Here is a 12023-nt window from a genome sequence, read left to right as displayed (position 1 = left end):
AAACGACCAATAGAGCCAAGCACGAAAATTAATTCTAATTTTTAGAACTGTATCTCTTGGTTTGAGATTACTAAGTTCCATCAATTCATAATCCTCGAACTTTACAACGGGAAAATAGGCGAGAAAAATATAGGTCCGAAAAGTCGCTGAAGCGGGAATTGAACCCGCGTCTTTCGTTTGCCGGGCGACTGCTCTTACCACTAAGCTATTCAGACCCTTTCGATCCTATATTTTTCATTTGCCTTATAATGGATGTTAGTAAATAGCGCCATGAATTAGGCCCAGACGCAAATAAATAAATTTAAGAAATATTTTTATCGGCTCTCAGTATTTAATAAATAAATAAATATGATTTTTTAAAACGACCAACAGAGCCCCGCTTTAGCGACTTTTCGGACCTATATTTTTCTCGCCTATTTTCCCGTTGTAAAGTTCGAGGATTATGAATTGATGGAACTTAGTAATTTCAAACCAAGAGATACAGTTCTAAAAATTAGAATTAATTTTCGTGCTTGGCTCTATTGGTCGTTTTAAAAAATCATATTTATTTATTTATTAAATACTGAGAGCCGATAAAAATATTTCTTAAATTTATATATTTAATAAGGTTACCAATAAATAAGAAAAAACCTAGTATTAAAATAGTGTAAAAAATGATCTTATTATATAATCAAATTATTTACATTACATTTAAAATAAAAATACAATACTGTGTAGAATAGTATTACTGAAAAACGATATGCATGTAATTATTATTTTAAAAAATAATAATACAGCTTAAAACACTTTAGGTTTGCAGCTATAAAATGGAAATAATATCTGGGAAAAGAAAGAACAGTTATTTGTATGTATATGAAGGATATACATACAATATAGATAACAGATATACTTACACATATCGCTGTACAAAAAGACGTACTACAGCATGTAAGGGTGTGCTAGTTAAAGAAAGGGAAAGTTTTATCTTACAAAGTAATCATAATCATCCAACCGATCCTCACATACTTGATATTTTGAATCTAAAAAGTGAAATGATTCAAATGTGTAAAGAGACCACTACAACGAACAAAGAAATATTTGATACTGTTTCTCGAAAAAATCCAAAACCAGCAGCTTATATTTCATATAATACTATGAGAAATGTGTTATCGAAAGAAAAACTTAAAATGCGTCCTCCATTACCTTCAAGTGTATGTGATCTTGGCAATCTTCTCCAAAACTACGAATCTGTAAAGGTTATTTACAAAGGCTGTGTTATATCTGAAGACAACAAATATTCTTACATATTTACTAGCGATAAACTTCTAAAAATATTAGAGGAAAGTTCTGAAATTTTTATCGATGGTATATTTTCTGTGAGTATTAGTTGTTATTATATTATATTTGTAATTAAAATATATAATTTTATTGAAATATTTGTGGACAATTATGATTGTTGTTATAGTTCTATATAAATGTTATTTCAGGTTGTACCAAGAGCACCAAATTTTGCACAGTTATTTTCAGTTCATGTGCGATACATGGATAAGGTATATTAATTTTATCATTCCATACAATTTTATTACATATATTTTTTCTATCAACATTATTTTAATATATAAATATTTTCTTTTAGGGTATTGCAGTATTATTTATCTTGTGTGAAGCAAGAACGCAATTAGTATACAAATCCATATGGAAAGAAATTGTTAAATTAGTTCCTGATCTGCAATGTAATTTGCGCTTCATAATGTGTGATTATGAAAAAGCATCAATGAATGCTGTCCATGAACAATTTCTCAATGCACCTCTACGAGGCTGCTGGTTTCACTATTGTCAGGTATTTTAAATATTTTTTATTAGCAAAACTATTAGATTTGATTTATTTTATAGATTATTTACATTTTGACATTCATAATTTATAAGTTTTTAAAATAGTTTATTAATATATATTTTATGTTCACATTATAGGCTGTTTTGAAAAAGTGGAAACGATTAGAGCTTCTAAAAGCACCGCGTAAAATTGTGTCCATGGCAATGACATTAGCATTGGCACCATCAGAAATGTTTTCCGAAGGTTTAAATCTTATGCAGATCATTGCAGATAAGGAATCTGATAATTATCCTAACATATTAATTTTTATGAAATATATGAGGAGCACTTGGCTCCCAATATCAAAAAAAATAAGTGTATATGGATGCCCAGTTAGAACTAATACAATTCATGTCGAATCATTTCATAATATTATATCGCAAAAGATGCAAACAGTTCATCCAAATCTTTGGATATTTTTAGGTATGCTTATATACATAATATACTTATATTTTAGGTATACTATACTAACATACAACACATGTTATACTATAAGTATAAAAACTGTATAATCCTTTATATATTTTAGTTGTTAAAAACAATAAGAAAAATAAAAATTTTTATTCGGTTTATATGATCACTGTAGAAATATATATATATTTATATACATATATTGTTGAGAGATTGCCGAAATCTAACGCGCTGCCCCGATTATTATTCCTCGCGCCTGTTTGGTTCTCGCGCTCTCGGGCCCTTCCCCCGCGTCTAGGTGGACCGAGTAGCTTGGAGAGCAGGGGGATGGGGAGCCGGGGAAGCGACGAACGAGAACCCCGACTTTTGCGACTTAAGTCTGTTTTTCACCTCGGAACGATAACACTTGCGACAGCCGACTGATATTCAGTTTCGAGTGCGAAATATATCGAATCGCCGAGAACGTGCCGAATAACCCCGCGCTAGCTCGGTTATATCTATCGTTTACGCGCTTGCGTGCGATCATTAGTTATTCTATTAACCATAGTCGAACATTAATCATTGTTATCCCGAAGTGATTATCACGTAATAAATGTGGAAAGTTTATTGACCTCTGACTCTATTTTCAATGTCTCTCCGATTTCCTTCTCTTTCTCTCTTTCTCACTCTTTCGCTATACTCCGATCTCAGTAATCGAGCAACCGGTCTTGTTAAGTGAATCCCGTTGACCGTTTTACACGAGAACGTCGCGGGTGAAATGAACATTGGTCCTTCGAGCCGGATAGTTCGAGTGGAGAGAAAAGAGAAGAGACTACGTGGATATCGGGGTTCGTGCCGCGTGATCATACAGACGACCTTGCATCCGCAGGGAATGAGACAGTGTTTCGATATTGTGCAACCGTCAGTGTCGCATCAAGAGTGAATTGTAAAGTAACTTTGCAAACCACGTTGCATAATTAAAAGTGATTCCGGACTCTCGCTGCACGATCACGTGTTACCCGCGCCGTCGATCGCGTGATCCGCGCGTGCGGCCGCACGCTCCCCGCGTCCACGAACGCTCGCACGCATCGCGCTACCCGCGCCGTCGATCACGTGATTCGCGCGTGCGGCCGCGCTACCCGTGTCAACAAGGACTTTCCCCGCGCCGCGCGCTACCTGCGTCCACAAACTCTAGCCCCGCGTCGCGCTACCCGCGCTCACGGATTTTCGCTTAACGTTCCGCTTTTCCGCGGCTACATATCAAGTGGTTAGAAACTATGGCCAACATGGAAGTCCTGTTAAAGAAACACAACACGACCAAGGGCTTTATCGAGCGATTTTGGGAAAACCTAGCCAAAGCAGGCAAGGAAAAGATGACGTATGAGTATATGAGGACCCGCCTTGCTTTGCTTGAAACCTATTGGCAGAGGTTCGAAGATGGCCACTATAAACTGCACGAGTACGACACGACAAATGTAAGGGAGATTCAAGAATATCTAAACGAGGACGTTTACGCGAAAACCGAGGATAACTATGTGGCAACCAAGACTCGGATACAAGAAAAGCTCGAAGCAATATCATCTGGTAAAAACCAAGATCCAGCCCGCGCGACGACGTCTCTTTTGAAACACATTCAGCTGCCTAAGATAGGCCTGCCAAACTTTTCGGGAGACCAGCTAGCATGGGAAAGTTTTCGAGACTTATTCCGATCACTCGTGGGTGATGTGCCAGAACTAGCTCCAGTTCAGAAGTTGCAGTATCTTAAAACCAGTCTCACAGGGGAAGCTGCAGCTGTCGTCGCCAACATCGGATTGACGAATAAGGGCTATGAGACAGCATGGTCGGAGCTGGTGGCACGCTACGATAATAAGAGAGTCTTACTTGCGGCTCATATGCGTACCTTCTTGAACAGCACGCCTATCACTAAACCGTCAGCAACAGAGCTCAAGCGGTTGAGCAGCGTGGCGTTACAAACGCGTCGATCTTTTGAGTCTCTCGGACGTCCCGTCGAGCACTGGGACGATTGGTTTGTCCACGTGGTTGTGGAAAAGTTGGACTCATCGTCGCGACTCCTGTGGGAGGCCTCTCTTCAGACCAGCACCGAGTTTCCACAGCTCAGCAAGCTGGAGGACTTTCTACAGACACGTATTCGTGCACTAGAAGCTGCCAATTCAAGGCCAGCTCCCACAGCGGCGACCTCTTCGGCTAAATCGCAGGATCGAAAGGCGAAAGTAAACACACTAACAACGTCGACTTCTGGACCATCGAAGCGTGGCAAACGCTGTTCGGTATGCCAAGGTAACCATTTGTTTAACTATTGTTCCCGCTTCAAGGAACTTACGGTGACGCAACGTCGAGAACACGTAAAGAAGCAGGGAGTGTGCTTTAATTGCCTCAAGGATAATCATTCGGTGTCGAGCTGTCCTTCCGGTTTTCGATGTATCAATTGTCAGGGTAAACATCACACTCTCTTACATCTTAAAGAAAGCTCTTCGACAGCGGACTCCGATCATACCGATAAGGCTCCGGTCACGGACCACTCGAGTGCCAGTGGGAAAGCTACAACGGACTCTTCGGTGAACGCCAACTTGGCCGCTCTCGTACTTACGACCAGGGGTCCGATTCTTCTGGCTACTGCTCAAGTATCCTGTTCAAACAGCAAGGGGGACTCTCTAGTGGTACGAGCCTTGCTGGATTCAGGATCTGAGGCCACCTTCGTCACTGAACGAGTGGCACGAGCTCTGAGACTGCCTCGTAAACGCGTACATGTTCCTGTGTCGGGCATACAGGGAGCTTCCTCCGGCGTCGCCTCGTACTCCGTGGATTTAGGGATCAGCCCACCCCGAGATCCTGCCGTGCGTCATCATCTAACGTCAGTGTTAGTACTTCCGAAATTGACTTCGGCGCTGCCTTCACACGCTGTCCGACGTGGCGATTGGCCTCACCTAACTGGACTGGAGTTGGCTGATCCGCACTACGATCGACCCGCGCCGGTTGACGCCGTATTAGGAGCTGATGCATACGGTCTTCTACTTAGAGAAGGCCTAAGAAGGGGACCTGCTGGATCTCCATCGGCTCAGGCGACCTCCTTAGGTTGGGTGTTGATGGGTCACACTTCGACGACGCCCTCGTCGCCTAGCGTGTCCGCTTGTCACGCTACAGTGTCTTGTACTGAAGTGGACCGGACGCTTCAACGATTTTGGGAACTAGAGGAGGTAACATCGGAGCCGATTTTGGGACCGGAGGAGCAGCACTGCGAGCGTTTATTTGCGGCGTCGCACGCTCGCGACCCGCATGGACGCTACATCGTTCGCCTACCAAAACGCACGGATTCTCTTGTGCCTCTAACGAATAACCGCAAGGAGGCTCTTCAACTGCTGGTTAGCTTAGAACGTCGCCTGATGCGCAATGCGTTACTACGAGAACATTACACCATGTTCTTGGAAGAGTATCAGCGTCTTGGCCACATGGTTCCTATTCCAACGAAGGAGGTTCATAGCGAGGATGCCTACTACCTACCGCACCATGCCGTCTACAAGAAATCGGGTCCAATGGATAAAATACGCGTCGTGTTCAACGCGTCTCACCGCACGTCTTCCGGCTACGCGCTCAATGACCTGCTGCTGCCAGGTCCTAAACTGCAGTCGGAGCTTTGGATAACCTTGACCCGCTGGCGTCTCTATCCTTACGCATTTACATCCGACATCGTCAAGATGTTCCGACAAATTCTGGTTAGCTCGGAAGACACAAAGCTACAGCGTATTTTATGGCGTTCGGATCCGGCGCAAGAAGTTCAGGACTTCCGACTGATAACAGTGGTCTACGGGACTACCTCAGCTCCGTACTTGGCTCTGCGGACTCTACTCCAGCTAGCAGACGACGAGGGACTTAGGTACCCTTTGGGGGCAGACGCCATCCGCAACCACTCTTACGTGGACGATATCCTTGCCGGAGGCAATTCTCTCGAACAGGCAACGGAAGTTCGGCGTCAGCTGGTCGCGATTCTTGCTGCAGGAGGATTCAACCTAAGCAAATGGGCAGCCAACGTCCCACAACTATGTCCAGATGATGGGCCGTCCGATAAGCTATTCCACGATCGGGAGGGTGTGAGCACGCTTGGCATCTTATGGCAACCGTCCGACGACACTTTTATTTTAAGAGTGGCTTCGGTGACCAATAAAGCAAATTGCACCAAACGGACCGTCTTGTCGGACGTGGCTCGCTTTTTCGACCCCTTAGGATGGGCGTCGCCTGTACTTATTTTCGGCAAGATCTTCATACAAGATTTATGGATGGCTGGACTCAATTGGGATGAACCTCTGCCAGATCAACTACAATCGCGCTGGACGAAGTTTGCAGACACCATGCCGGAACTGAACACGCTTTCGATACCCCGATTCGTTCATTTCCACGGAGCAGAGAACGTCGAACTGCACGGATTCTCCGATGCCTCCAGCCATGCATATGCGGCCACTATATACTTGCGGTCTACAAGCCCTTCGGGGGTCATCTTCACCCATCTTTTGGTCGCTAAAACCAAGGTAGCGCCCGTCAAACAGATCTCCATACCGAGGTTGGAATTATGCGGCGCCTTATTACTAGCGAGGTTAATCCGCTGCACACTCAAGGGCCTCGACATGGAGAACATGCCGGTCTATGCTTGGACTGACGCTGCCGTAGCGCTTGCCTGGATTCGGGGCCACCCGGCGCGTTGGAAAACATTTGTCGCAAACCGGGTGGCGGAGATACAATCTCTCGTGCCGCCTCAAAACTGGAGATACGTGCCGACCACGGACAACCCTGCTGACGCTGCTACGCGAGGAATAAAGCCGCTAGAGTTAGCCGCTTTGGAACTTTGGTGGGCTGGTCCGCCTTGGCTCGCTTGGCCAGGAATCCACTCAACGGAGCCGAGCCCTCCCACGGACGGACTAGAGGAGCAGGAATCACGCGCGGTGGTGGTTGACCTTGCGCGTCCAGCCGATGAGGACAACGACTTTCTAACCAGGTACTCAAGTACGCTGAAATTGCTGAGAGTAACAGCATTCTGTTTTAGATTCTTTGATCACGTACGTCGTCGTAACCCGAGGAGGACAGGGTTCCTATCTCGAGATGAGCTGGAGACAGCTCGCATCCGCTGGGTGTGGATAGCTCAACGACAGGACTTCGCGGAGGAGATATCTCGTCTAGAGAGAGCGAGGCCGCTGCCTACCCGGTCTCCGCTCCTAGCGTTGAGGCCTCTATTGGACGAACATAGACTACTGCGAGTGGGAGGCCGTCTCCAAAACGCTTTGCTCCCGTTCGCGGAGAAGCATCCGTTAATCCTACACAAGGGCAGCCGCCTATCGCTGCTCCTTGTAAGGGAAGCACATGCGGCCTCACTTCATGGGGGCCCCCAGCTCACCCGGAGTCTGCTTCTACGGCGGTATTGGATTCTACAAGCCAACTCTTTAGTGAGATCGGTGATTCACGCCTGCGTGCGATGCGCGCGCTTCCGAGCAGCCACCGCCGAACAGCAAATGGGTCAGCTGCCGGCGGAGCGTACGCGACCTTCACGCCCTTTCCAGTCTTCTGGGGTGGACTACGCTGGGCCGGTGCCTCTCCGTTCCTGGAAGGGTCGAGGTCACCAGGCCACCAAAGGCTATATTAGTCTTTTTATATGCCTTTCCTCCAAGGCCGTTCACTTAGAACCGGTCTCTGATCTTTCGACCACCTCTTTTATAGCCGCCTTCCGACGTTTTACGGCAAGGCGAGGCCATTGTGAGCTGCTAATGAGTGACAACGGAACTAATTTCCGGGGCGCTGCCCAGGAATTGAGGTCTATGTTCCGATCCGCCTCTGAATTCTATAAGGAGTGTGCAGCTTCTCTCGCCAACAGCGGCACCCAATGGTCTTTCATCCCGCCCGGGGCTCCTCACTTCGGAGGCCTTTGGGAAGCCGGAGTCAAGGCAGTCAAATTCCATTTGAGGCGTATCATCGGAGACACCCGCCTCACCTTCGAGGAGATGGCGACGCTCCTGGTGCAAATAGAGGCCTGCCTCAACTCAAGGCCCTTATATCCGCTCAGCAATAACCCGACAGACCTGAGCGCTCTCACCCCCGGTCATTTAATAATGGGGGAAGCGCCCGTAAACTTACCGGAGCCGTCAAGAGCGGACGTCTACGTCAATCGCTTGACGTCGCGCTGGGCCTTAACCTCGGCTTTGAGAGACCATTTCTGGCGGAGGTGGTCATCAGAATACGTTCACCACTTGCAGCAGCTCCGGAAATGGACGAAACGAGCACCTAACGTGACGGTGGGCGGTCTCGTGCTATTGAAAAATGAACTGCAGCCCCCGACAAAATGGGCATTGGCTCGCATCATCAAGCTCCACCCTGGCGCCGATGGTCTTGTCCGTGTAGTCAGTGTACGAACCGCCACCGCTACCTTCAAACGACCGATCGCTAAGATCGTACCGCTGCCGGTTGAACCGCAAGCCGACCCGGAACTCGAACACGACAACTGATATCGATTCCATTGCGATCAAACCGCGCCTTTGCATTGTTGTTCCACAAGTCGTTGCATCCCTCTAATTGCTATACTATAGTTGTTACAGCCGTCACCTCATGGCGGGCGGCATCTCATTTTGTAAACGAATCTTCGTCCCAACGGACGAGGCGGGCGGTATATGTTGAGAGATTGCCGAAATCTAACGCGCTGCCCCGATTATTATTCCTCGTGCCTGTTTGGTTCTCGCGCTCTCGGGCCCTTCCCCCGCGTCTAGGTGGACCGAGTAGCTTGGAGAGCAGGGGGATGGGGAGCCGGGGAAGCGACGAACGAGAACCCCGACTTTTGCGACTTAAGTCTGTTTTTCACCTCGGAACGATAACACTTGCGACAGCCGACTGATATTCAGTTTCGAGTGCGAAATATATCGAATCGCCGAGAACGTGCCGAATAACCCCGCGCTAGCTCGGTTATATCCATCGTTTACGCGCTTGCGTGCGATCATTAGTTATTCTATTAACCATAGTCGAACATTAATCATTGTTATCCCGAAGTGATTATCACGTAATAAATGTGGAAAGTTTATTGACCTCTGACTCTATTTTCAATGTCTCTCCGATTTCCTTCTCTTTCTCTCTTTCTCACTCTTTCGCTATACTCCGATCTCAGTAATCGAGCAACCGGTCTTGTTAAGTGAATCCCGTTGACCGTTTTACACGAGAACGTCGCGGGTGAAATGAACATATATATTATTTAATTGTTACAAAAATGAGTAACTTTTAAAACAGAATAAATCTTAGACATAATTTCTAAACTATTTTATCTGTATTTCTACATAGTGATCATAAAAACCGAACAAATGTTTTTACTTTTCTTAACAATTATAATATATAGAAGGTATTCAATATACAGTTTTTGTACTTATAGTATAACATGTGTTATATATGTTATAACTGTATGTGTTATGTATATGTTATACATATATAAGTCTCTATACCTAAATATATATAGTATTTCAATAATTATATTAAAAAAAGGTATTTCATATTGTAAAAAATAATTATTTTTGTAGATAACATTTCAAAACTAATTACGGATCAAGAAATTGATTATGATCGTTTAATAAATGGCCTACAAGTTTCAAGAAATCGTTGCCGGTATAACAAATATAGAAATACAAGAATACAAGAAGCTCAAAGTTATTTATCTACTGGTATCTACTCGTTGAAAGAATTTTTACAGATATTTGATGAGGATAGCGGACGTCAGGAATATAATATGAAACTCCTAATAGGCAAGTACTTATGAATTATATATTTTTATATATTTTATTTACAATATATACATTCTATTGATATTTTTTACAAGTATTATTCATTACAAATTTCTTGGTTGTCAAATTTTATAATTTTTATTACTTTTTACATTTTTTTTGTATATTAAATTTTTTAGATAATGACGAAGATGAAATTTGTGCGGATTTACACACAGACGCAGCTGTAGAAGCAGGTAAAATTTGATTAATCATTTTGTCTGAGAAAGAAATTTTCTTGTTATCATTTTGTTGTTTAGTTGTAAGTTGTAATTATTTTATTGTAATTATTTAATTATAAAAATATATACTTTCTTTGCTTTAATACCAGTTAATAGCGTTGAAAACGCAATTACACGACAAAATACTCGACGTCGGAGACGAAAGAAATGCATATATGACACTAATGAATTCGAAGGTAAAAAACTATTATTTCTTTTTGTTAGATTCATGAGTGTATTTGATTTTTAATATAATTTTAATTAATTAGTTTATAATTACTCTTTAAATTTTATATTATATGCTTACATTTGATCATTTCTAATCAAATAAATACATTAATAAATAAACCACATTCAATTACGTGTAAAAGTAATTATATATATATATATGTATATATATAGTTATATATAATATATATGTATATATATATGTATATATATATACACAGAGAATGGTTTATTTTAGTTTATCCACTGGAATATTTCGAGATTTTTAAGTTTAAGACAAAAATGCTTTAGACAGAAATTGTTTTGTTTGAAGGATAAATATGATGTAATTAAATTTAGAAAAAATCGACTTTTCCAGATTATACGGAGAGCATCGTCACTTTTTAAATAGAATCACGCAATCTTTTTTACGTAATATAATTTTGTTACGTTATATAATATAATTCTTCTAGTATTCTGCATATAAAAATATTAAGATAGAATTATAAAAAAAATCAATCCTTTACGAAGTGTTATTTATTCCCCTTCAAATCAAACAAATTTTGTCGGAATAAGCATTTTTGTTCTAAACTGAAAATGTCAAAATATTCCAGTGGATAAATTAAAATAAGCTACCTTGTATATATAAATATATACATATATTTACAAATATATATTTTATAAATTTTATAAATATATATTTTATATATGTATATGTGTGTATATATGTATGTATATGTGTGTATGTGTGTGTGTGTGTGTATGTGTACAGGTAACATTTTTGAAATGCTGATTATATAGTATCATTTAATTAGATTTGTTTGTTGTTGAAAATAATAATATATTTGAGCATTAGAAGTGTTTATAATATTTTAATAAAAATTTGTTAGACTAAATAATTACTTTTTATCTAATTATCATTACATTATTAGCTCAAAATATATAATTCAAACAATATCTAAATTATTTTTTTATACCAATATCATAACAATTATGTAACTTTTAAATATTAACATTATTAATTTTTAAGCTTGTTTAATATAATACTCTAACATAGTGTTTATTCGACAGTTGAAACTGTAGAGGTTGATGAAAATAGAGAAACTAAGAAAAATAACGATGACAATGATGAAGATAATTAAATATAATTAATTTGTAAGATTAAGAGACATGCATAAAATATACACAATAAGCTCAAGGTATAATCTAAACAATTTAAATCAGTCGATTTCTTATACCAATCTCATAATAATTTAAATGAACTACATATTAATATTATTCTTGCTTGCTAATATAATACTCTAACGTGCTGGTGTTTATTCAACAGCTGAAACTGCAGAAGTTGATAAAAATAGAGAAAAGGAAAATAATAATGATAATGATGATGGTAATGACAATGATGAAGGTAATTAAATATAACAAGTTGTAAAATTAAAAGACATTAAAAAATACACACATATAAATATATACATAAAATAAAATAACAATATTCTATTTTTTACAGAATATATTTATGAAGTTCCTTATGATGATTATAGTTACTGGACTAATGAAGAG

General features: G+C 41.2%; 1 protein-coding gene across 1 annotated transcript; it reads left to right on the top strand.

Annotated features, from left to right (window-relative positions):
* The first annotated feature begins 806 nt into the window (after positions 1-806).
* LOC145946489 (uncharacterized) lies at positions 807-11608 on the top strand. Its single transcript, XM_083056099.1, has 7 exons — positions 807-1355; positions 1467-1529; positions 1616-1819; positions 1951-2275; positions 9799-10020; positions 10179-10235; positions 11538-11608. Exons 1-7 carry the CDS (start codon positions 807-809, stop codon positions 11606-11608), a joined length of 1491 nt encoding a protein of 496 aa, XP_082912225.1.
* Positions 11609-12023: the final 415 nt, after the last annotated feature.

This window comes from Prenolepis imparis, unplaced genomic scaffold (assembly GCF_030444845.1).
Source record: "Prenolepis imparis isolate NDT839.2.m4 unplaced genomic scaffold, iyPreImpa1.0 SCAF_16, whole genome shotgun sequence".
NCBI classification, from domain to species: Eukaryota; Metazoa; Arthropoda; class Insecta; order Hymenoptera; family Formicidae; genus Prenolepis; species Prenolepis imparis.
The sequence above is the reverse complement of the archived record's forward strand: the minus strand, read 5'-3'. Positions and strand labels throughout refer to the sequence as shown.

Coding starts and splice junctions, on each gene's coding strand:
- LOC145946489 (XM_083056099.1), top strand. CDS start 807: ATGGAAATAATATCTGGGAAAAGAAAGAACAGTTATTTGTATGTATAT. Junction 1,820..1,950: donor GCTGGTTTCACTATTGTCAG/GTATTTTAAATA, acceptor TTCACATTATAG/GCTGTTTTGAAAAAGTGGAA. Junction 10,236..11,537: donor AGACGCAGCTGTAGAAGCAG/GTAAAATTTGAT, acceptor TTTATTCGACAG/TTGAAACTGTAGAGGTTGAT.